This window comes from Anomaloglossus baeobatrachus, unplaced genomic scaffold (genome assembly GCF_048569485.1).
Source record: "Anomaloglossus baeobatrachus isolate aAnoBae1 unplaced genomic scaffold, aAnoBae1.hap1 Scaffold_483, whole genome shotgun sequence".
NCBI classification, from domain to species: Eukaryota; Metazoa; Chordata; class Amphibia; order Anura; family Aromobatidae; genus Anomaloglossus; species Anomaloglossus baeobatrachus.
Window position 1 is genome coordinate 82,039 of NW_027444177.1, and position 26,462 is coordinate 108,500.

Below are 26,462 nucleotides of genomic sequence, written 5' to 3' on the forward strand. Positions count from 1 at the left end.
CGACAAAACCCCCCCCCCCGCTCTCATCTCCTTCACTTCTCCCTCTCCTGGCTTCCATTACCACATCTTGCACTGGGGACTCTGGCTCCTCCTCCATCAGGCTTGTCGGTGCCATGACAGTCTCCTCTTCTCCACGCCGGCAGTCAGGATCTCCACTCCTGCAGGGCCCCTCACCACCACCAGCACTCCTCAGTAAGTACCGCTCCATAGCTGTGTGCTTCCTGCTACCAGACGTGCTGCTCTCTGCTCGCTCACTTGCCCGGGTATGCTGTTTATCGTCGGTTTCTCAGAGGGGTGTCGGGAGCTTCTCCTCTATGCTGCCTCCTCAGCCAGGACCGGAACAGGAAGTCCGGTCCGGTACATTTTAGTTGGTGAAATATCATTGCTGACACTTTCTCGTTTTCATTATGTTCTGAGAGTTTCGCCCCAATGCCTGAGTGTCCATTTCCATCCCTCATGTGGGAAGTGGTGAATACAGACGATAACACTGGTGAGGTTTTTTGGTGGCTGTGCAACATGGTAAGCTCACAGTAAAACATGGTGAGAGTCGTATGTGTGGGCGATCACTATTTCTTCATACATTCACTATTAAATGTTTGTTTCTAGAAGTGAAATGACCTGATAAATATATTTATATAAAAGTAAAACAACACAAAAATATATATATACTTGCTGCTTACGTCAAGTCGAAATTTCTAAGTAAAGGAAATATGAATTAGCAATTGTTTTATTTATTTTACACCGGTCTATATTGGTATGCAGGCTTTTTGCATCATATATTCCGGTAGGTGCTCACTTCTTGAAGGTGTGTTTTTGGCACCTGTTAGGGCCAGGTGGACGGGCAGACCCAGGAGGTGGATCCACTGGGCCGAACACCTTAATGAAGGCAAGGGGTCCGGTAGCCGGAGCACTACGGGTAGCAGGACAGTCCGTGCAAAAGAGTGGAATGGAGAAGTCCCTGGGACCACGGAGTCACTGATGGTAGTCCGGGTGACGGAGCTCAGGTTCGGAGGCCGAGATGTTGTCAGGCAGAGTCCGGAACCGATGGAGCGAGAGGACGGGTCACCACAGGGATCAGAGATGGTACGGACTGACGGGATGGCAGATAGTCAGCGTTCGGGAATCGGCAGGACCGGATGGCGAGGCAGGAGCGGCTCTAGGAGAGAGATAGGTAAGTATATCACAGAGACACAAGGAGACCTGACTCCTAGCTTAGGAAACACGAAGAACAGGCCCCGCCCACTTGGACATTAAACCCCTTTATACCCTGTACCTGTGTGTTCAATATCCTGTCTGTGGATGCTGGCCCTTTAAAAAAGGGTCAATGACCGCGCGCGCGCCCTAATGCGCATGCGCGAGGCCCGGGTGCCAGAAGCCAGGGCAGGGAGCGGCGAACAGGAGGCAGGGGAGCCGGGCTGGAGCGAAGCTGCCAGCGGACGCTGGGAGCGGGGACCGGGACACCTGGGGATCATAGATGAGGAGGCCTGGAGGCTGTGGAGCGGGGGCGCCGGACAGAGGAGCCGGGGAGCGAGCCAGGGAAGCCGGGGAGCGTGGCAGGGGACCCGGGGAGCTGGACAGGGGACCCGGGGAGCGTGACAGTACCCCCTCCCCCACGCCCCCCTCCCCGCAACCGGGACAGGAAGGCACGAATCAGAGGAGTACCCACATTCTCCCGGGGTTCCCAGGACCTATCCTCAGGACCATACCCCGCCCAGTCCACCAAGAAGAACTGCCGGCCCCGTACGGTTTTCATGGCCACGATATCCCTTACCGCATAGATGTCATCATCAGCGATAGGAGGAGGAGCCGAACTGGCAGCAGCGGAGAAGGGACCAAGGACAACCGGCTTGAGCAGGGAGACGTGGAAGGAGTTGGGTATCCTCATCGTGGCCGGGAGCTGCAGCTTGTAGGAGACCTCATTTATTCTGCAGAGGACTTTAAACGGCCCGATGTAGCGAGGACCCAGCTTGTATGATGGTAGCTTCAATCGGACGTACTTGGAAGCAAGCCAGACGAGATCTCCTGGAGAGAAACACGGAGGATCCAAACGCCTCTTGTCTGCGTGTCTCTTCATCCGCAGGGAAGCACGTCCAAGGGACGCCTTGACAGAGTCCCAAATTGTTGCAAAGTCACGGGCTACAGCATCAGCAGCAGGGACATCCGAGGAAGAGGATACAGGCAATGGGACGGAAGGCTGAAGTCCGTAAACGACATGGAAGGGAGAGCTGGAGGAGGACTCACTGACGTGGTGGTTATGGGAGAATTCAGCCCAAGGAAGAAGCGTGGACCAGTCGTCATGATGGGCGTTGACGCAGTGACGTAAGAAGGAGGTCAAGATCTGATTGACTCGTTCCACTTGGCCATTCGACTGAGGATGGTAGGCTGAAGAAAAGTCCAGAGTCACTCCCAGATGTTTGCAGAGAGCCCTTCAGAAGCGGGAGGTGAACTGAGTTCCTCTGTCGGACACAATGTGTGATGGAAAGCCATGCAACCGGAAGATGTGCTGTATGTAGGCGTCAGCGAGTTCCTGGGCTGAGGGCAGTCCAGCCATAGGGACGAAATGAGCCATTTTGGAGAACCGATCCACCACGACCCATATGACTGTGTGTCCGGAGGACAGGGGCAAGTCCGTAATGAAGTCCATTGCAATGTGTTGCCACGGAACTGAGGGTATAGGCAGAGGCAGAAGACGGCCATATGGCAGATGTGTGGGCGTCTTGTTCCTGGCACAAGAGGAGCAGGCTGAGACAAAAGAAGCGACGTCCGTACGAAGGGATGGCCACCAGTAATGACGTACAATCGTACTCCATGTTCTTTTCTGACCAGCATGGCCAGCTGTTTTCGAGGCATGGCCCCAGTGCAACACTTTTTGCCTGTCAGTCTCAGAGACGTAGGTCTTCCCGGGCGGTATCTGGGCCAGGGTGACAGGGGCCACCGGAATGAATTCACTAGGGCAGATGATGGGCTGGGATGTCTCCTCCTCCTGCTCCATGGGCATGAATGACCTGGACAAGGCATCTGCGCGTACATTCTTGTCCGCAGGTCGGAAATGGAGCTGGAAATCGAACCTGGCAAAGAACAAGGACCACCTGGCTTGCCGTGGGTTCAGTCGCTGAGCGGACCGCAGGTATTCCAGGTTCTTGTGGTTCGTGTAAATGATCACGGGGTACACTGCTCCCTCCAGAAGGTAGCGCCATTCCTCCAGAGCCAGTTTGACTGCCAATAGCTCTCGGTCACCGATGGTGTAGTTGCGTTCAGGCGCTGAGAAGCTCTTGGAGAAGAAACCGCAAGTCACCATCTTCCCGGAGGAGGACTTCTGCATGAGCACTGCTCCGGCTCCCGAGGAGGAGGCATCCACCTCCAAGGTGAACTGTCGGTTTAACTCCGGACGGTGGAGCACAGGGGAGGAAGCAAATGCCTGTTTCAGGGAGCCAAACGCGGCGTCGGCCGCAGGTGACCAGTCCTTTGGATTAGCCCCCTTCTTGGTCAAGGCGGAGAGAGGTGCAGTCAGAGCCGAGAAGTGAGGGATGAACTGACGATAATAGTTTGCGAATCCCAGAAAGCGTTGGATTGCCTTCAGTCCAGAAGGAGGGGGCCAGTTGAGAATGGAAGAGACCTTCTCCGGATCCATCTGCAGTCCGGTATCGGAGATTACGTAACCCAGGAAGGGAAGAGAAGACTGCTCGAAGACACACTTCTCGTACTTGGCGTACAGACGATTTTTCCTCAGTCTTTGTAGTACCAGCTGCACGTTCTCTCTGTAGGTCTGGAGGTCCGGAGAAAAGACCAGGATGTCATCAAGATACACCACCACACAGATGTAGAGAAGGTCCCGGAACACGTCGTTCACCAATTCCTGAAAGACTGCTGGTGCGTTACACAGGCCGAAGGGCATCACACAGTATTCATAGTGCCCATCGCGAGTATTGAACGCGGTCTTCCATTCGTCCCCAGAGCGGATGCGGACCAGGTTGTAGGCACCCCGAAGATCCAACTTGGTAAACACACGAGCTCCTCTAAGCCGATCAAACAATTTGGGGATGAGCGGCAGGGGGTATTTATTTTTCACGGTGATTTGGTTCAATCCCCGGTAGTCAATGCATGGGTGTAGGTCGCCCTCTTTCTTCTTAACGAAGAAGAAGCCTGCTCCAGCAGGAGAGGAGGATCTCCGAATGAATCCCCTTGCCAGGTTCTCTGTGATGTAGGTAGACATGGCCCTTGTTTCGGCAGGATACGGTGGATATATCCGTCCTCGAGGGGGTGTAGTTCCCGGGAGCAGGTCGATGGCACAATCGTAAGGATGATGTGGCAGCAGTACCTCTGACTCCTTTTTATCAAAGACGTCCGCGAAGGACCAATAGGCCGAGGGCAGTCCCGGTAGGGACTCTGGAATCGGAGGTCGTCGGATGGGTTGAATAGTCTTCAGACAGTTCTCGTGGCAAGAGGAGCCCCATCGGGTGATTTCACCAGTACCCCAGCTGACTGAGGGTTCGTGTGTCCGTAACCAGGGGAGTCCCAGCAGGATTTGATGGGACATGTGTGGGAGGACATAGATAGCGATGTTCTCGGTGTGCAGGGCACCGATACGCAGTTCCACCGGCTTGGTGATCCACGAGATGGTGTCAGAGAGGGGTCTCCCATCCACAGAGGCAATCACTAGGGGTTTGTCGAGTGGAGTAACAGGCACCTGGTACTTGTCCACCGTGGCCTGCTGGATGAAATTGCCTGCTGCCCCGGAATCGAGGTACGCCTCGGCCGTGAACCGCGTCTCTCCCGTTGTCACTTGAACAGTCCACGTAACCGGGTCTGAGAGAGTCCCAGCACCTAGGGTGGCCTCTCCTACCAACCCTAGGCTTTGGAGTTTCCCGGCCTCTCTGGACAGGAGCGTAGAAGGTGTGTGCCCTCTCCGCAGTAGAAGCAGAGGCCCTTGGCGAGCCATTCTGCTCGGCGTTGTTCAGACTGCCGCAAACGGTCGATCTGCATGGGCTCGTGGATGGAGACACCAGATGACGTTGACTGAAGTACGGCGGGCTTCTGCGGAGGGGAGGAATGCCGTATCGGACGTCTCTCACGGGACACCTCTTTGGATCGTTCCAGAAAACTAAGATCCACTCGAGTCGCTAGGGCAATCAGGGCATCCAGGGTGGACGGCACGTCACGACCAGCCAGCTCATCTTTGATACGACCCGAGAGACCTTCCCAGAAGGCGGCGGTTAGAGCCTCATTGTTCCACCCGAGTTCCGAAGCCAAGGTACGAAAACTGATGGCATATTGACCCACCGTCAGAGTCCCCTGACGTAGCCGGAGGAGAGATGAGGCAGACGCGGAGGTGCGTCCGGGCTCGTCAAAGGTGCCACGAAATGCCTGCAGGAACTCCTGGATGTTGGTGGTCACCGGATCCTCCTTCTCCCACAAGGGGTTCATCCAGGCCAGCGCCTCACCCTCTAGATGGGACATCATGAACGCGACCTTTGCTTGGTCGGAGGCAAACAAGTGCGGCAGCTGCTTGAAATGGAGAGAGCATTGATTGATGAAACCCCTGCAGGTCTTGGGATCTCCGGCGTACCGGGGTGGTGAGGCCAAACGAAGTCTGGAAGCATCCGAGGAGGCTGCCACGGGAGCTGTGGCCGTGGATGGTACAGTGGAAGCTCGAGATGCCGAAGATGTGACCGACGCTTGCAGCGTGTTCAGGCGGGCGTCCACAGAAGACATGAAGTTCAGCATGCGGGTCTGGGTCTCACGCTGGCGTGTGAGTTCCTCCTGCAAGGCCGCTAGTGCTTGGGCGGGATCCATGGCCTGTTCTTACTGTTAGGGCCAGGTGGACGGGCAGACCCAGGAGGTGGATCCACTGGGCCGAACACCTTAATGAAGGCAAGGGGTCCGGTAGCCGGAGCACTACGGGTAGCAGGACAGTCCGTGCAAAAGAGTGGAATGGAGAAGTCCCTGGGACCACGGAGTCACTGATGGTAGTCCGGGTGACGGAGCTCAGGTTCGGAGGCAGAGATGTTGTCAGGCAGAGTCCGGAACCGATGGAGCGAGAGGACGGGTCACCACAGGGATCAGAGATGGTACGGACTGACTGGATGGCAGATAGTCAGCGTTCGAGGTTCGGGAATCGGCAGGACCGGATGGCGAGGCAGGAGCGGCTCTAGGAGAGAGATAGGTAAGTATATCACAGAGACACAAGGAGACCTGACTCCTAGCTTAGGAAACACGAAGAACAGGCCCCGCCCACTTGGACATTAAACCCCTTTATACCCTGTACCTGTGTGTTCAATATCCTGTCTGTGGACGCTGGCCCTTTAAGAAAGGGTCAATGACCGCGCGCGCGCACTAATGCGCATGCGCGAGGCCCGGGTGCCAGAAGCCAGGGCAGGGAGCGGCGAACAGGAGGCAGGGGAGCCGGGCTGGAGCGAAGCTGCCAGCGGACGCTGGGAGCGGGGACCGGGACGCCTGGGGCTCATAGGTGAGGAGGCCTGGAGGCTGTGGAGCGGGGGACGCCGGACAGAGGAGCCGGGAAGCGTGGCAGGGGAGCCGGGGAGCTGGACAGGGGACCCGGGGAGCGTGACAGCACCATTGCACTGGTTCCTGCATACTTGGGGACATGCGGAGTCCCGATTACAGGAATAGAAGTGGGATAATATAACTTTGTTTCCCAAACAAGCCCCGGTGGTCTTTATCGTGATAACATCAATTTAGTGATCGGGGGTTTTTGCATTCGGATTTGATGCTCAAACAACCGAGCCTCCAGATATTTGTTCTTGGGTACCTGTTTTTGCTTCCTTGGAAAAGTTTCCCGTCTCTAGTTGCAATTACCTTTTCTTTCGCCATTCAGGTCCTTCTTTCTTACCTCATGACAATGGTTCCCCTCTCATAAATATTATTTTAATTGCTCCTTTGTGTTTCTCAGCCTCGAGGCTAGGAGATTGGTGCTAATTCATAATTGGTGCCATTACTTGCCAATCCTGAAATTCGACGTATTTATAGTTGCCGTGCTGAGTTTTCTCCATGTATTTTAGACCGGTTTTTATTGCCTTGGTAACAATTTTCTCTATTACATATGGTGTCAAACATGTGGTATCGTTTTTGGCCATTCTTTTATCTTGGCCGGCCAGGAGAATGGGAGAACCATGCACGTGGAAGAGGATTTGGGTTTTTCAGGTTTTGGATGTTCCCTGAAAAGCATCGAGGACCAATAGTTGGGATCTCCAGGATGCCTCTTTACCTCTTAGTTTGTTTTTCTATGCTGCTGGGAATGACCTCCTGCCTCTTTATTTAACGCAACTTTCCACTATGATGTGTTCCATGGTTTCTTTGGCTTAGTCAGAGGTCAGTCCTCGCGTGTATGACATGACGGCTATTTAGGAATCATGGAGTTCATGTTGGAGTGTCACGTTTTATTCGCTTTGCAGCGCACTTTTTCACAGCTTCTGTTTCCCGATGGTATACTTAACGGAAATTAGAGCTGACTTATTTCTTTCTATCGAGTGTTCCTTATTTTATGGGTGGGGGTCGGAGCGCAGTTTGCTACTTTGCTCCTCCTTGGCGGTCAATTTAACAGCGTTGATGGTTTTTGTATGAAAGCTACCTGTGCTGGGAGTCCAGCGGCGGCATAATGCTTTGTACTGGTTTACGGTGGTTTATTTACGTGGTTTTATCTTAATATTTTATGCTGTGACCGACCACCATCCACTGAAAGATGAGATTTGGTTATTAAATCTCCAAATAAAGAGAGTTCTGTTTTTATATATCTGAGTGTGGCTTTTCATTACATGGGACGATAAGTTTTGGGTTGTTGGGGTCTCAGCAGTCATGAAGTGCTTCAGCTTTCTTCTAGTTGACCTCTTGGTGTTACAGCTTTGTCTTTTAAGCTACTTGCGCTGATAGTTTTTACTATCATTTGTAGAGTGATGTCTCTTCCCGGCCCCATTTTCACATGTCTGCAGACGGCACAGAGGAACTTCTCAGAAACCTTCCATCTGTCTCGGTCTTCAGTCTCGGTGTTATATTTGCTTATCGGCCAACTGTGGTGATACATCCGGGGATAAAAATTATATGTCCTCTACAGAGGGCTAAATGTGTGATAGGCATGTGTGAAATCGTATATATAAATACATTATATTAAGATTATCCACTGCATACCCAAGGCACAACCTCTGAGTCGTACGGAGCTTTAAAGGTGCCCGTACATACACCAGATATGTGCAGCGTTCTCTCCCAAAGTCTCCATTGTTTGTGTTTTTATTGGGGTGAAGTGGAGGAAAACCTTCTACCAAATATTTCCGCCAGCAGCTCATCTACCAATAGAACAATGGGACGAGGCATTGTAATTCCACATGTCAAAATCTTCTCTCCAACAGAATTCAGGTAGCCCCTATTCATATCAGGGTCATAATTCTGTCAAAATCGGCAGGTTTGGACAACTTTAATCAGTACAGGGCCTACAACTTTTTTTTTCACACACTAAATATTTTGTTGCAAAAATTTATACAAGTGAAAATTTGTTATGCATGAGGATGAATGGGACAAATTTTTGCAGCACAATCTGTTCCACGTGCATTCACTATCTTCTATACAAGACCAGTAGACTTCTGTGGGGCTGGACTCTGGATTCGTATATGAATATATGATGTTCTGCTTTGGAATAGTATTATGCTATTCTCCTCCAATGCTGCAGGGGGAGCGTCGTGCTGCTTTCAGTGGTGGGCAGCGTCGTGCTGCTTTCAGTGGTGGGCAGCGTCGTGCTGCTTTCAGTGTTGGGCAGCGTCGTGCCGCTTTCCGTGGTGGGCAGCGTCGTGCTGCTTTCAGTGGTGGGCAGCGTCGTGCCGCTTTCAGTGTTGGGCAGCGTCGTGCTGCTTTCAGTGGTGGGCAGCGTCGTGCTGCTTTCAGTGTTGGGCAGCGTCGTGCCGCTTTCAGTGTTGGGCAGCGTCGTGCCGCTTTCAGTGTTGGGGAGCGTCGTGCCTCTGGATGGCCTCCGCTTTCTGCCTTGTGCTCGCTCTCCATTTATATATAGTTTATATAGGTTTTCCTTTAAATCTCCCATATCTGTTTGTTTGTTTTTTTCATGCAATCTATTCTCTTTGCAGCCGCCTCTTCTCCAATGCTGCGGATGCCAAGTACCCGGACACCGTCGGTATGACTTTTGACTCCACCAACCAGTGGCTGTCTTGTGTGTACAATGACCACAGTCTTTATGTATGGGACATTAAAGATCTGAAGAAAGTGGGGAAAGTCTACTCTGCCCTGTACCACTCCTCCTGTGTATGGAGCGCTGAGGTATGAGCGTGCCGACCGAGATAAAAATACAACACAGATGTCTATTTTATAGTATTGATGTGCTGCCTTGTTCAGCGAGCGCCGCTCTGAGGGCGTTTATATGTGCGGAGTCATCTCCTTTTAAGATAAAACTGGCTATTATAAATTGCAGTGATCTGATCTATAGAATCACATCAGTACATCTTATTCTGGGCTGATTTGAAGCCGCAGATACTTTACATTTTTTCTGTTGATTGTAAAGTGAGTGACTCTACAATTAAGGAATTGTTATTTAAGCCGTTTCATCTTATAAATGGTAGCATTTGCTTCTTATATACCAATTTTATATATTTTTGTCTAGGTTTACCCTGAAATGAAGGACAGCAACCAGGCCTGCCTGCCCCCAAACTCCTTCATTACCGGCTCTTCTGACAGCACCATCCGACTGTGGAACATGGAGACGTCTAACATCCATGGCACGGCGTTACACCGGAACATCCTCAGCAATGTGCGTGTATTTGGTTGTGGGGGGGGGGGGTTGTATCATGTACAGCACGACCAACTCTATTGTCTCACGTTCTTTGACTTTACCAGGACTTGATGAAAATTCTTCTGATTGATGGTAACACACAAGCTCTGCTCGACACTGACTGTAACTGCACTGGGTTGGTGGACAAGGTCGATGTGCAGACCCTGGACACCAAGGCCGGGATTCGCTCCGTGTGTGTGAGCCCCAATGGCCAACACTTGGCCTCAGGCGACAGAACCGGCACACTCAGGTATAGGGTCAGAGGGGATATCTGGCATCGAAATTCTCACTATATTAGGGGGATTGAATGCTTATTCTTCATTATTACAGGGTTCATGAGCTGCAGTCTCTGACGGAGCTACTGAAAGTAGAAGCTCATGATTCGGAAATCCTTTGCTTAGAATATTCTAAACCAGACACAGGTAAATATACAAACAAAAGGATACAGCAGCCTCTGTAAGCACCAAACATAGAATATGTGAAATCTAAACTGCATTAATGCTATATGCAATATACATAAAAAAATGAAAGTTGGCTCATCAACCACGGCAAGGTGACCTTTCTTTGATGGGACCCTATATTAGTGTCCTGCCTCTCCTGGGCTATAATTCTACAAATGTATGGGGAGATAGGATCTGGCACTAATTAAAATCACCCTGTGGCTGATAGGCGGAAAACACAGTCAGAATAGGTGGCACACAAGAATTGGCCAATTCATGTGAGCCGATCAACCGTGGCAAGGTAACCTTTTATACGTGCATTTATGTATTGTGATTCATTTTATTTCTTCAATATCTTATGCTTTTTTTTTTGTTTGCCTTTTTAGGAATGAACCTGTTGGCCTCTGCCAGCCGTGACCGACTGATTCATGTCCTAGATGCATCAAAAGATTACAGCCTTCAACAAACCTTGGATGACCACTCTTCATCAATCACTGCTGTAAAATTTACTGGTGAGCTCTGATGTGCAGTCATATAGACTAGTACAATGCTATATACCTTGTAAAGAAGACTGATCATCTTTGCCAAGATGGCGACTGTCGTACTGCTAACCTGAATCTGCTACTTTTTCAGCTAACGATGGCAAGATGCGAATGATCAGCTGTGGAGCAGATAAAAGCATTTACTTCCGCACTGCTGAGCAGGTATGGTTGTGAAACATATATATACACTGTGTGCAGAATTATTAGGCAAATGAGTATTTTGATCACATTTTTATACATGTTGTCCTACTCCAAGCTGTATAGGCTTGAGAGCCAACTACCAATTAAGTAAATTAGGTGATGTGCATCTCTGTAATGAGGAAGGGTGCGGTCTAATGACATCAACACTCTATATGAGGTGTGCTTAATTATTAGGCAACTTCTTTTCTTTTGGCAAAATGGGTCAGAAGAGAGATTTGACGGGCTCTGAAAAGTCCAAAATTGTGAGATGTCTTGCAGAGGGATGCAGCAGTCTTCAAATTGCCAAACCTTTGAAGCGTGATCACCGAACAATCAAGCGTTTCATGGCAAATAGCCAACAGGATCGCAAGAAGCAAGTTGGGCAAAAAAGGGTGCAAAATAACTGCCTATGAATTGAGGAAAATTCAGCGTGAAGCTGCCAAGATCCCATTTGCCACCAGTTTGGCCATATTTCAGAGCTGCAACGTTACTGGAGTATCAAAAAGCACAAGGTGTGCCATACTCAGGGACATGGCCAAGGTAAGGAAGGCTGAAAAACCACCACCTCTGACCAAGAAACATAAGATAAAACGTCAAGACTGGGCCAAGAAATATCTTAAGAATGATTTTCAAAGATTTTATGGACTGATGAAATAAGAAGTGATACTTGATGGGCCAGATTGATGGGCCAGAGGCTGGATCAGTAAAGGGCAGAGCGCTCCACTCCTACTCAGACGCCAGCAAGGTGGAGGTGGGGACTGGTATGGGCTGGTATCATCAAAGATGAACTTGTGGGACCTTTTTGGGTTGAGGATGGAGTGAAGCTCAACTCCCAGACCTACTGCCAGTTTCTGGAAGACAACTTCTTCAAGCAGTGGTACAGGAAGAAGTCGGTATCGTTCAAGAAAAACATGATTTCTTTATCGTTCCTATGGGAGACCCAGACCATGGGTGTTTAGCTTCTGCCTCCGGAGGACACACAAAGTACTACACTTAAAAGTGTAGCTCCTCCCTCTGAGCTTATACACCCCCTGGAGAACCAGATCTAGCCAGTTTATCGCTTTGTGTTCAGGAGGCATACATCCACACATGCATTCTCATCTGATTTTTTGATTTTTGGAAAGAGTTTGAAGAAAAGCGGGTCCAAGTCTGGACTCCCGGCATGTCCCTTCTCACCCCACTGTGTCGGCGGTGTTGTTAAGGTTGATTCCAAGGCTGGAGCCTTACATGCCGCGCTCCTTCACCATCCCTCCTGGGCTCTGGCTTGAAGTGGGAGCCAGCACGGTCTCCATGCTTAGCAGGAGACCGGTCTCCATCCGCAGCCCTTCAGGACCCTGCTGGACCGGAGCACTCATCCCCAGGGACTTGGAACCCGGCGTCTCAGCAAGCTAAGTACCTGAGACGTTTATATATTGGGGGTCCCTGTACTTTATTGTTGTGGGAGAGTGTGCTGATGTGTTTTTATGACATTTCCGGCGGGTTCTCTGGCTGTTGCCTGAGAACCGCGCCGATGGTGCCTGCGCGCCGGCCGCACCGCTCAAATTTAGGCCCCGGCTTCGCCGGAGGCCTACTTTCGGTTTCACTGCCCTCGCATGTCACTCATGCAGAGGGACAGGCTCGGCTCCGCCTGGCGGCCGTTCTGCAAGGGGAGGGACACTCCCTACTGCAGTGTGTGTCTCCTCCCCTGTAGATCTCTATGGCCCTTCAGATCCCGCTCCTCAAGCAAGTCCCGCCCCCTCTCTTTGCTCCGGCGGCCATTTTCTCAGCGTTCTCTCTGCATTGCAGCGCTGGTCTGCAGCATCTCTGCTGAGTTGCTGTGCTTGGGGGTCCAGGCTTCGGGATCTGGAGGGCACACAACACCGCTCCAGCGGTCTGGTAAGCCACAACCGGTCTCCGGTTGTGGACCTCTGATTATACTCTCTGGGGTTCATTCTCTGGCAGAGCCCCCACTCCAGCAGCATGTCTCACACGAGGAGCAAGGCTCCAAAGCTGTATTCAGTATGCACTGCATGTAAGCTCCTGCTGCCTGAACCGAGCATCTTCCCACATTGTGATGCCTGCTCTAACCTGGCGGTGCCTCAGCCTGGAGTTTCACCCTGCTCCTGCTCCTGTGGCTGAACCCCCGGCTTGGGTAGAATCCTTTTCTAGGTCTATCTCCCAGTCTTTTGCTGACTCCATGGGACTTCTGTCCAGGACTTTGCTGAACATGCATCAGCCCCTTTCACAGGGTGCCTCTGCTGCTAGGGGTCTCTCAGGACCGGAGCTCACAGAGGATTCATCATCTGGTCCCAGACCCCGTCCTTCTAAGAAGAGACGCAGGGTTCCCTCTCCTTCCTCGTCCCGCGGCTCTAATTCAGGAGCTGACTCGCAGGACGAGGAGGATGTCTTTACGGGGGGCTCGGAGGTTAACTCCATGTACCCCATTGATCTGTCCGAAAGTGACTCAGATGTTAGTGATTTGATTGCGTCCATTAATTCTGTACTGGATCTCAATCCGCCAGTATCAGAGGAGCAACCCTCTCTGGCAGAAAAGCACCAGTTTACCTCGCCTAAGAGATAAAGAGTGTGTTCTTTAGCCACTCCAGTTTTCAGGCCGCTGTGACCAAGCCCAGAGCCTGTCCTGACAAACGCTTCCCAAAGCGTGGTTCTGATGACCGCTTTCCCTTTCCACCTGAGGTGGTCAAGGAGTGGGCTCATTCCCCAAAGGTAGACCCCCCGGTGTCTAGACTCTCAGCCCGGACCATTGTATCGGTGGCTGATGGCACCTCTCTTAAGGATTCCACTGACCGCCAGATTGACCTTCTGGCCAAATCCATATATGAAGCGGCGGGGGCTTCGTTCTCCCCGACTTTTGCAGCAATGTGGGCTCTCAAAGCCATCTCTGCTTCTCTAGAGGTGATGCATTCCCTCGCCAGGGAATCTATGCCCGAAATGGTTACCTTAACTTCCCAAGCTTCAGCTTTTTCATCCTATGCCATGTCTGCCATGCAGGAGGATTCTCACCGCACTGCGGTGGCTTCGGCTAATTCCCTCGCTATCCGCAGAATCTTGTGGCTTCGAGAGTGGAAGGCAGATGCTTCTTCAAAGAAGTACCTTGCTGGACTCCCTTTTCAGGGTCCCGGCTGTTCGGGGAACAGCTGGATGAAATTATTAAGGAAGCTACTGGCGGGAAGAGTACTTCCATGCCACAAACCAAAACCAGGAAACCTGTCCAGGGCAGGAATCAGTCATGGTTTCGTTCCTTTCGTTCCTCCAACTGGTCCTCCTCTAAGTCCTCGGCCTCGTCCACTAACTCAGCCAAGGACCAGAAATCCAACTGGCGCCCAAAAGCGCGTCCACAAAAGACCGCAGGAGGTGCTGCCGCTAAGGCAGCCTCCTCGTGACTATCTGTCCGCGCCAGCAACGTCCTTAGTCGGTGGCAGGCTCTCCCACTTTGGCGACGCGTGGTTTTAACACGTCTCCGATCAGTGGGTGAGGGATATCATCTCCCACGGCTACAGGATAGAATTCTCTTCCAGCCCGCCAAACAGATTTTTTTCTCTCAACTCCCCCCTGCTCCAAGGCCGCCGCCTTCTCACAGGCCGTGGCATCCTTGCAGGCCAACGGAGTAACTGTACCGGTTCCCGCCCGGGAACGGTTCAGAGGTTTCTACTCAAATCTCTTCCTAGTCCCCAAAAAGGATGGTTCCTTCCGGCCCATCCTGGATCTCAAGCTTCTCAACAAGCATGTTCAGGTGCGGCATTTTCGCATGGAGTCTCTGCGATCAGCCATTGCCTCAATGACCCAAGGGGATTTCCTGGCATCCATCGACATCAGAGATGCCTATCTGCATGTGCCAATTGCAGTTTCACACCAGCGTTGGCTACGTTTTGCAATCGGAGAGAAACATTTCTAATTCGTGGCTCTCCCCTTCGGGTTGGTCACAGCTCCTCAGGTATTCACCAAGGTCATGGCAGCAGTGATTGCGGTCCTGCACCTACAGGGGTTGGCAGTGATCCCTTACCTGGACGACCTTCTAGTCAAGGCTTCATCCAGCGTAGACTGTCAGCGGACTGTGTCGCTCACTCTCGCCACTCTAGCCCAATTCGGGTGGCTTGTCAACCTTCCCAAATCCACTCTGACTCCGACCCAGAGTCTCACGTACCTAGGGATGCAGTTCGAGACTTTGCCGGCACTTGTGAAGTTGCCCTTAGTCAAACAGCAGTCCCTCCAACTGGCGGTGCGCTCTCTGCTGAGGCCCCGCCGTTATTCCCTCAGGCGCCTGATGCAGGTGCTGGGTCAAATGGTGGCGTCAATGGAGGCTGTTCCCTTTGCCCAGTTCCATCTGCGCCCTCTGCAGCTGGACATTCTCCGCTGTTGGGACAAGCGGCCTTCCTCCTTGCACAGGTTAGTGGCTCTGTCGCCACAGACCAGGAGCTCTCTTCAGTGGTGGCTTCAGCCCCTCTCTCTGTCCCAGGGGCACTCCTTTCTGGCCCCGTCCTGGGTGATCCTCACCACGGATGCCAGTCTATCCGGCTGGGGAGCGGTATGTCTCCAGCACCGAGCGCAGGGCACTTGGACTCCGTCCGAGTCAGCCCTTTCGATCAATGTGCTGGAAACCAGAGCCTTGCTTCTGGCTCTCCTAGCTTTTCACCGTCTGCTGGCGGGCAGGCACATCCGAGTCCAGTCGGACAACGCGACAGCGGTTGCCTACATCAATCACCAAGGCGGGACACGCAGCCGCCTGGCAATGTTGGAGGTACAACGCATCCTTCAATGGGCGGAGGACTCCAAGTCCACCATATCCGCAGTCCACATCCCAGGCGTGGAAAACTGGGAGGCAGATTATCTCAGCCGTCAAACCGTGGACAGTGGCGAGTGGTCCCTGCACCCGGCAGTTTTTCAGTCAATCTGCCGCAAATAGGGCACTCCGGACGTGGACCCAATGGCATCCCGTCACAACAACAAAGTTCCCGTTTACGTGGCTCGCTCCCACGATCCTCAGGCATTCGCCGCGGACGCTCTGGTTCAAGACTGGTCCCAGTTTCGTCTGTCCTACGTGTTTCCCCCTTTAGCTCTCTTGCCCAGAGTCCTGCGCAAGATCAGAATGGAGGGCCGTCGAGTCATCCTCATTGCTCCGGACTGGCCCAGGCGAGCTCGGTACCCAGACCTGCTCCATCTGTCCGTAGAGGTGCCGTGGCATCTTCCGGACCGTCCAGACCTTCTCTCACAAGGTCCGTTTTTCCGCCTGAATTCTGCGGCTCTCAAATTGACGGCGTAGCTCTTGAGTCCTGGATCTTGACGGCTTCTGGTATCCCTCCTGAAGTCATCTCCACTATGACTCGGGCCCGTAAGTCTTCCTCCGCCAAGATCTATCACAGGACTTGGAAAATTTTCCGGTCCTGGTGTCGCTCTTCCGGCCATCCTCCTTGGCCATTTTCCTTGCCGACCCTTCTGTCCTTTCTACAGTCCGGTCTGCAGCTGGGACTGTCCCTCAACTCTCTCAAGGGACAAGTCTCAGCTCTGTCAGTGCTGTTCCAGCGGCGTCTCGCCCGGCTGGCTCAGGTCCGCACCTTCATGCAAGGCGCGTCTCACATCATTCCGCCTTACCTGCGGCCCTTGGATCCCTGGGACCTTAACTTGGTCCTCACGGTTTTGCAGAAACACCCCCCTTTGAGCCTCTTAGGGAGGTTTCTTTGTTTCGTCTTTCACAGAAAGTGGTCTTTCTAGTGGCCATAACTTCCCTCAGGAGAGTCTCCGATTTGGTTGCGCTCTCTTCGGAGTCACCTTTTTTGGTTTTTCATCAAGACAAGGTGGTTCTCCGTCCGACTCCGGACTTTCTTCCTAAGGTGGTCTCTCCTTTCCACCTTAACCAGGACATTACCCTACCTTCCTTTTGTCCGGCTCCTGTTCATCGCTTTGGAAAAGCGCTGCATACTCTGGATCTGGTGCGTGCTCTCCGGATCTATCTGTCTCGCACCGCTGCTCTTAGGCGGTGCACCTCTCTTTTTGTGCTAACCACAGGTCGGTGCAAGGGCCTCACTGCTTCTAAGCCGACCTTAGCCCGTTGGATTAGGTCGACCATTTCGGACTCCTACCAGTGTTCTCAGGTGCCTCCCCCGCCGGGGATCAAGGCACACTCGACCAGAGCTGTCTGTGCCTCTTGGGCTTTCAGGCACCAGGCTACGGCTCAACAAGTCAGTCAGGCTGCCACTTGGACTAGCCTGCATACCTTTTCAAAGCACTACCAAGTGCATGCTCATGCTTCGGTAGATGCGAGCTTGGGTAGACGCATCCTTCAGGCGGCTGTCGCCCATTTGTGAAGTTAGGTTCTGCCTACTTCTTAGTTTTTCTGTTTATTTCCCACCCATGGACTGCTTTGAGACGTCCCATAGTCTGGGTCTCCCATAGGAACGATAAAGAAAAAGAGAATTTTGTTTACTTACTGTAAATTCTTTTTCTTATAGTTCCGTATTGGGAGACCCAGCTCCCTCCCTGTTGCCTGTTGGCAATTTCTTGTTCCACGTGTTTTCACCGGCTGTTGTTGTTGACAGAGTCTCCGGTTGTTCCGGTTTTTGCTCTGTTTTTACTTGTGGGTGGCTATTCTCCTTCAGCTTTTGCACTAACCTGGCTAGATCTGGTTCTCCAGGGGGTGTATAAGCTCAGAGGGAGGAGCTACACTTTTAAGTGTAGTACTTTGTGTGTCCTCCGGAGGCAGAAGCTAAACACCCATGGTCTGGGTCTCCCAATACGGAACTATAAGAAAAAGAATTTACGGTAAGTAAACAAAATTCTCTTTTTTCATGCAGGACAATGCTCCGTCACATGCATCCAACTACTCCACAGCGTGGCTGGCCAGTAAAGGTCTAAAAGATGAAAAAATAATGACATGGCCCCCTTGTTCACCTGATCTGCACTCCATAGAGAACCTGTGGTCCCTCATAAAATGTAAGATCTACAGGGAGGGAAAACAGTCCACCTCTGGGAGCAGTGTCTGGAGGCTGTGGTGGCTGCTGCACGCAATGTTGATCGTAAACAGATCAAGCAACTGACAGAATCTATGGATGGTTGGCTGCTGAGTGTCATCATAAAGAATGGTGGCTATATTGGTCACTAATTTTAAATGTTTATTTCTAAATTTTGTGCAGTTATATTGGTTTACCTGGTGAAAATAAATAAGTGAGATGGGAATATATTTGGTTTTTATTAAGTTGCCTAATAATTCTGCACAGTAATAGTTACCTGCACAAACAGATATCCTCCTAAGATAGCCAAATAAAAAAAAACCCAAAACACTCCAATTTCCAAAAATATTAAGCTTTGATATTTGAGTCTTTTGGGTTGATTGAGAACATAGCTGTTGAACAATAATAAAAAAAAAGCCTCTAAAATACAACTTGCCTAATAATTCTGCACACGGTGTATATTATATAGAGTTCATGCTTTGGTGGTTGGTTCTCGGATGTCTGAAGTCTTTACAGGCCTCATATCCGCTGCTCTGCCATAATACTGACCAGCCGGCGGTCAATCGCAGAAACTGCGTTTGTCCTGTGACTCAGCCGGTCTTCAAAGCTGCAGTGAATGATGTCTGTACTGAGACCAGTGACTCACATTTTGCCTTCAGACATAATAAATGTTCTGTCTCCATTTAAGTAAACTTGTCATGTTGGTGGTGTAACAGGGGCACGCCGCTGTGGTTTGGGAACACATGCGGCTGATCTAGCGGGACGTGGTTAGCTGGAGCATTGCAAAGGCGAAGGTACCTGTTTTATTTGTTTTTCTGCGGTTGACATTGTTTTCCTTTCAGATACAAGCCGTCCGAGTGTGTGGACCCTAGGTCATTCATTTGTGTACTGGGCGGCTCGGAGAGCGGACTCTCGACCTGGTGGCCGGTCCTTGGGATTACTCGACATCGATGTTAACTGGAGAGGTATCAGGGGCCTGTCCTGGCCGCAAGTTTTACCGGAGGTGGTCAAGATAGCAAGGATGGTCTCTTCCCCAGTGGTTATGGTGATACACGCCGGGGGTAACGACCTGGTTTCTTTCCCGTTGGCTGAGTTACTGACCCTTATGCGGTCAGATATGGACAAATTCCCCTGCTTCTTCCCCCAAATGAAGCTGGTTTGGTCCGAGGTAATTCCACGGCTCGTTTGGCATGGCGCTAGGGAAGGTTTCGCCATAGAACGAACCCGGCGAACACTGAATCAGCGTATCTCCAAATTCATCCGGTTTAAAAACGGGGTTGTCGTCCGCCATCACCAGCTGGAGGGTGATAATGCGGCTTACCTGCGGGCGGATGGAGTGCATCTGAATGATAGTGGGCAGGATGTGTTCATGGCAGGAATCCGTGAGGGTGTCGTGCAAGCGCTCCAGTCCCTGGTGGGTGGGGTCGCAGCTCGTTGATATTTGGCTGCTCCTTGGCGGAAGGGGTTGGAAATAAGGAAAAATGGAGGCGAAATACCCGCACCGGACGGCCGAGTGGCAGTACTTTACCTAAACCCCTGGTATATTTGGCTGGTTTAACGCCTGTTTGGAGAGCTGTGACCATAATTTTATCCCAAAAGATGAGAGCATTGATTTCCTTTGACTCTCCAAAGCAAAGTTAAATAAAAAGTTTGTTTTAAAGAAAAAATTGTGTCGTGGTGTCTCTTAAAGGGGGGGAGTATGTGCTGGGGTCCTGGCAGTCTGAACTGTTCTTGTAGAGGAGGTGGAGAAGCTGGAGACAGACCTGGAGAAGAAGATGAAGGAGATCGAGGAGCTGCAGAGTCAGAAGACGAATGTGGCCAGAGAGCTCCACAGCCAGGACCAGCTTATCAAGTCTCTGCAGCAGGAGGTGAAGCAGCAGAAGATCTACCAGGAGCTGGGGCGCCAGATGGCCACCAGGAACGAGCTTGTAAGTCCCCACCGGACCCTGCAGGCCTGTGTGCGACGTCTGCAGAAGACGACTGGTCCTCCTAATTATCTGCAAGTAATCTCCACATAGCAGGCGCCTTGTATAAAGCCCATGTACGACAATCTGAGGAGCACAATTGCAAGAGGGTGCACGGCCCCACGGTGCAGCAACCTCTGTTAGTGTGGTGCATACAGACTTCTGTTCCCCCCACCTTCTTCAGGACTCCTAGGCGTCCCCTCCCTCTGGACCCTTCTATTTTTGCCTGCTCCCTCTGGACCCTTCTATTCTTGCCCCTTCTTTTTTTAGAGCCCTTCTAATCTTGCCCCTTCATCTGGACCCTTCTATTCTCAGCCCCCTCTCTCTGGACCCTTCTATTCTCTCCCCCTATTTCTGGACCCTAGTGTTCTCTCACACTGGACCCTTCTATTCTGTCCCCTCCGCGTGGACCCTCCTCTGGCTGTGGGGCAAACTTGCTGTTTCTCTGGGTGTATTTAGGCATGTCTCTGAGATCATGGTCGCTCGCGTCCCTGACATCTGGGACATGGCCCCACAAACGTCTTCAGCTCTCTTCCCCCTGTGCAGGAGCTGGAGGGGTCGGTGCCTGTGGACGAGGCTGCTATGATGAGTGAGGTGTGGAGCCGTCCTGTTGTGCTGTGCTCCACAGGTTTCACTGTTTGACCAGTGCACATGGGGATCAGTCCAGGTGTGGCGGTTACATCGGTTGGGTTACACCGGTCTCTGCTCCTCGCTGTGGCCTGTAGTGCTAACTCTGGGGTGTCGGTGGGGTTACACCAGCGTGTGCTTCTTGCAGTGGCCTGTAGCGCTGACCCTGGGGCATCGGCTAGGTAACACCGGTGTCTTCTCCTTGCTGTGGCCTGTAGCACTGACCCCGGCGCAGCAGGATGGGGGCACTGATCCTTGGGACAGCAGGATGGGGGCACTGACCACAGTGCAGCAGGATGGGGGCACGGATCCTTGGGACAGCAGGATGGGGGCACTGATCCTTGGGACAGCAGGATGGGGGCACTGATCCTTGGGACAGCAGGATGGGGGCACTGACCACAGTGCAGCAGCATGGGGGCGCTGATCCTTGGGACAGCAGGATGGGGGCGCTGATCCTTGGGACAGCAGGATGGGGGCGCTGATCCTTGGGACAGCCGGATGGGGGCGCTGATCCTTGGGACAGCCGGATGGGGGCGCTGATCCTTGGGACAGCAGGATGGGGGCGCTGATCCTTGGGACAGCAGGATGGGGGCGCTGGTCCTTGGGACAGCAGGATGGGGGCGCTGATCCTTGGGACAGCCTGATGGGGGCGCTGATCCTTGGGACAGCAGGATGGGGGCGCTGATCCTTGGGACAGCAGGATGGGGGCGCTGGTCCTTGGGACAGCAGGATGGGGGCGCTGATCCTTGGGACAGCAGGATGGGGGTGCTGACCCCGGGGCAGCAGGATGGGGGCGCTGATCCTTGGGACAGCAGGATGGGGGCGCTGGTCCTTGGGACAGCAGGATGGGGGGGCCGATCCTTGGGGCAGCAGGATGGGTGCCGGGCGCGGGAACTACGGTGTTGCTGATCGGACGGTGCATCGCTGCGGCGGCCTCTTCCAGGAACCAAAAGATGGCCGCAGGGTCCTGGCGTCCCTGCTTTCATAGCCGTGGTCCACATGCGGCCAGACGCCTTCCGTGCCCTCCTTGGTCTCTTTCCGGCACCTCCTCTTCAGGGGCGGAGCTACGGCTTTCGCGCCTCCACTGCTCGGGAAGACGCTCGAGCGGGGACTTTTCGCGCCCAAGATGGCGGCTTCCGAATATTTTCGGCCGGACACCTCCGGCGGGACACAAGGCGCACTTCTACCGGGCGGTAGAACGGAGGATCCTGTTCGTGACGCCAAGTTGTCGCGGGCGGGGAGGGCGCTGCGCTCACCACGCTCGGGTCCGGCGCTGCTGCTACTGCTGCTCGGTGGCTCGAGCGGTGGGCTGGATCCGGGGATACGAGCGTCGCTCCTCCCCCGTGAGTGAAAGGGGTGGTTTGTTGGTGTTTGGTATGTCGGTTTGTGACGCCACCCACGGTGTGTGGTGAGGTTGAGGTACCACCGCTGCTCTGTACGGGGATCCCGGGAGCGATGACAGGGAGAAGCTTGGATGTTTCTCTCCCTTCCGTGGGTAGGGGGATTTTGGTAGTCCCGGGGCCCGGAGTTGTTGTCTGTAAGGTGGATTGCGGGGCTTGGCCAGGTGCAGGGTCGCGGGGCAGCGCAGTGGTACTTACTTAGCCAGTAACGTACACGGAGTCTCTGGTAAAACAAACGGCTGGATGGACGAGTCCCACAGACGGCTGCGCCGGTCACTCCCGGTACGTTGGCGGTAACTGTCTCTCCCTGCACCGGTGTTATGTTCTCGGCCCCGATGGCTTCCCACCGGTAACCCGCTCCTCAGCGGTATATTTGCCGGAGGAGCCCCTTTTGCCCGCAGGCGCTGGCCCTGGTAACCCTAGCTGTGACGGTAGCTGTATTTCCCTTCACGGTTGAGCGGTTGCCTTCAGTCAGGTCTTTACTGCTGAGAAACCTCGGAGGTTCCCGTCGCTGACGGATTTGACCGGTTTAACGGCAACTCCAAGCCTGCTCGGGGTCCGTAGGCCCTGCCGGATGGTGCTGGCTTCTCTTCGCTCCCCGATCCGGTACCGGCGGGCCACCGCCCGTCCCTGGTCCTTACGGTTGTGCGTCAATCGGCCTCTCCTGCAGACGGTCACCACCGTGTGCCAACCTTGCTCTCAGGTGCCCGGGCCACGTACCCGGACACGGTTAGTCTGCTCCTCTCCTACCACTTACTCCTTCCACTTTTTCTCACTCCACTTCACTTCTCTCTTTCCTTTTCCCGCCTCCAGGACTGTGAACTCCTTGGTGGGTGGAGTCAACCGCCTGGCTCCGCCCCACCTGGTGTGGACATCAGCCCCTGGAGGGAGGCAACAAGGATTTGTGTCTGACTTTGATGTTCCTAACCGGGGTGTGGGGTGTGTTGTTGCAGTACCTGCAACGTCCTGGCTTGTCCAGGGTGCCACATTTGCTTACAAACAAGCCAGAAAATGGTGTCTGGAAGTTTATTACTATTTTAGATGTCTTAGTGTAGGAATATGCTATGTGCAAAATTAGTGTAATATATAACTATACGAACAATAAAACTAACTCTGATGGTAGCTTAAAAGGAGCAGAAATCAATAATGTGACCCTATCTAATTACTGATGAAGTGACAGTAACTGGCCAGGCCCCCTGCATTAATTAATGAATAATGTGTCCTTTTCAATTGCAGTTTTCCAAAATATTGTGTAGATTAAATGTCAAAAAGGAAGCAAAATAAGATTTCCCAGAAAAAAAAAGTCAGTGGTTATGTAAAAAAGATTTCTCACCAGATTTCTCAGTACAAATTGTACACATTATTAAATGTATCTTATAGATCCAATTAATCTGGTGTACTTACTTTGATAATCCACAGCAGAATGTCCATGTTAAGATGAACATTTTATAATCCAGTGCATTAAATACTAATTTTAATATCCCGCAAGAAAACTTTCAAAAAGGATTATACAGCCATTTCAGCTTCAAAGTTTCTACACCAGCTTCATCAGAGCTATGAGATCTATTTAATATTGTATACAATTTGTATTGTGAAATCTGGCTCCACTTTAAAAATTCTCATTATACTGCAAGATGGCATCTGGACACGTCATAGAGGGGAGATATGTATCACAGAGATCGTGATTCAAAGCAAGCTCACAGTACGTATGGTACTGAGAGGGATTGGGCTAACAAGGGGCAGTTTATGAGCAGTCAGATATATGAGTGGGATTGGCTGCTCACGTATCCCCACCCTGGGGTGTGGTATTGTGGACATAAGAAAGTCCCGGTGTGATCATTAACTGTGTCTGGAGGTAAGAAATTCTCTTGTGTGATATCTCCATGTTTGGACTTATGTGCTGAAATAATATTGTAGTGTTTTTGTTAGGACTATGTATTCTATTGTCCTGCAAAGAAATGCCATTTATTTTCCTTGTGGGTGGCTTGCTTTATGGAGCCTTAAAAAAGCAGCCTAGTAATTTTTGTTTAATGTCGCCTCCCATGTCTACCTCAACTGCCTCCGAGTGAGCCGTATCCCTACAATACTTATTAGCAAACTCTTACAGGTCTACACCGTGGTTTAAGCTCGTCTGTCATTGATTGCAATCAGACCACATCCCCACACTGTGTGACAGCGTTTCAGACTGTGTGGAATCACAGATGCTGTCTGAATATGTATAGTGGTGTAAAAATAAATAAATTAAAAAATTGGCACAGAGTCCCCCCATATTATGATACCCAGCACAGATAACGCATACGGATACAGGCTGCAGCCCACAGCTATGTGCTTATCTTGGCTGTGTATCAAAATAAGAGGAACCCCATGTAGATTTTTTTTAAAAAATATTTACATAAATAATATAAAAAACAGTGCATGGTCCCCCCCCCAATTTTACTACTCAACCATCATAAATCCGACAGCTGCTATTATCAGACTGGGGAGGCCCATTGTTATTTGGCCCCCGAGCCAAAAAATAGCAGCCGGCAGCCACCCAGGATTATTGCATCCATTAGCTGTGACAATCCTGCCACTTTACCCGGCTCATCCTGATTACCCTGGTATGGTGGCTCTAGATTAGTATTGGGAGGAGTCTGTGAGACCCCCCCCCCATTAGTAATCTGTAAAGGAAAAGAAATGAACACAAACACAAAAAAAATTTTTTATTTGAAATAAAATACAAAAAAAACACACTCTTTCATCCCTATATTACCCCACTCAGGTCTGATGTAAACCACACAAGGTCCCATAACAATTCCAGCTCTGCTACATACTGAAGTCACAGTGTGCGGGCACAGAACATGTCTGCATCCTGTGAATTCAGGCAGAGACTGACTGAGCTGCAACAATGAGCAGTGATGTCACTCAGCTTATGTGTGGTCATAGCTGGAGGTTCACACGGTACTCCCCCTGTGACCACAGGTAAACGGACCTCAGGCAATCTCATTAAACTCAGTGACGTCACCTCAAGTGAGGTCACTGAGTTCATAGATCTGCATCTCCTGGCAGACAACTACATGTTTTATTGCCAAGAGATGCAGATATGATGCTAACATTTATACACCATATTCCTGATCCAAACCTGCATCTTCTGGCAAAAAAACCCCAACTCATCTTAACACGATGTGGTTTTGATGCAGTAGTGATGCAATTATTTGCCAGGAGATGCAGATTTGGTGCAGGAATAAATTTCAGCACCAAATCTGCATCTGTAGTTAAAAAAAAACACCATAACAGTTTTGACACCATCTTAGCACCAAATTTGCATCTTCTAGCAGAAAACCGCACTGAGATTGTGCATTTTTTTGCCAAGACATGCAGATTTGGTGCTGAAATTTATACACCATAGTCCTAAACCAAATCTGCATCTCCTGGCAAAAAATCACATCACTATCGTATCAAAACTGCATCATGTTTTGATGCGGGTTTTTTTGCCTAAAAATGCAGATTTGCTGCAGCAATATGATGGAAATATCAGCACCAAATCTGTTTCTCTTGACAAAAAAACCTTGGTTTTCTGCCAGGAAATGCAGGTCTGTGAACTCAGTGACCTCGCTTGAGGTCAGGTCAGTGAATTTAATGACGTCACTTGAGGTCAGTTTACCTGCAGTCACAGGTGGGGTACCGTGGGAAACAACATTTATGACCGCAGATAAACTGAGTGACATCACTGCAGCTACGTCAGACTTTGCGTGGAGCCCACAGCGTGCGCACATGTTCTGTCTTCAGTATGTATGTATCAGAGCTGGAATCATCATGACATGGGACCGAGTGTGGATTACGTTGGAACTAAGTGTTTGTGGTTAATAAATGGGTGAAAGAGGGTGTTTTTTTGCATTTCATTTCAAATGAAGAATTTTTCGGTGTTTGTGTTTATTTCTTTTCACTTACAGATTATTAATGTGGGGGTCTCATAGATGCCTCCCATTACTAATCTAGGGTTTAGTGGCACCTGTGAGCTATCATTAACCCCTTATTACCCTGATTGCCACCGCACCAGGACAATCGGTATGAGCAGTGTAAAGTGCCGGGATTGTCACATCTAATGGTGGCGACAATTCTGGGTGGCTGCAGGCTGCTATTTCTAAGCTATTTATTTAACTTTTTTTTAAAAAAAAGAAAAAGCCACATTAGGTAGGTTGATACACAGCCAAGATAAGCACCCGTCTGGGGGCTGCAGCCTGTAGTCATGTGTTTTATCTATGCTGGGTATCATAATATAGGGGGACCCTATCCCAATTTTTTATTTTATTTTTGCACCACTATACATAGGCAGGTAGAGTATGCAATTTCAAACAGTCAGATACGTTGTCACACAGGGTGGGGCGTGGTCTGACTGCAACCAATCAGAGACGCTGGGACTAACAGTGGGTGAGGGAAGCATTAAATATGCATGAGGGTAATGAGCAGTCCTTGAAATAGTGTTACAGCTGCGTGTAGACTCGGTAAGTATAACGCACCTGCTTTATTCCTATTTTCTTTATTATTTTTTTTTATTATCCAGATGACCAGATCTGGAAATTTACCTGAAATTCCCTGAGA

The 26,462-nt window shown here is 51.1% G+C and overlaps 1 protein-coding gene across 1 annotated transcript; it reads left to right on the plus strand.

Annotated features, from left to right (window-relative positions):
• Positions 1 to 9,060: 9,060 nt before the first annotated feature.
• LOC142281755 (mitogen-activated protein kinase-binding protein 1-like) lies at positions 9,061 to 19,492 on the plus strand. The gene is made up of 7 exons (XM_075332892.1): positions 9,061 to 9,276; positions 9,617 to 9,763; positions 9,850 to 10,034; positions 10,115 to 10,206; positions 10,611 to 10,736; positions 10,858 to 10,928; positions 18,733 to 19,492. Exons 1-7 carry the CDS (start codon positions 9,136 to 9,138, stop codon positions 18,760 to 18,762), a joined length of 792 nt encoding a protein of 263 aa, XP_075189007.1. The 5' UTR covers positions 9,061 to 9,135; the 3' UTR covers positions 18,763 to 19,492.
• The last annotated feature ends 6,970 nt before the right edge of the window (positions 19,493 to 26,462 follow it).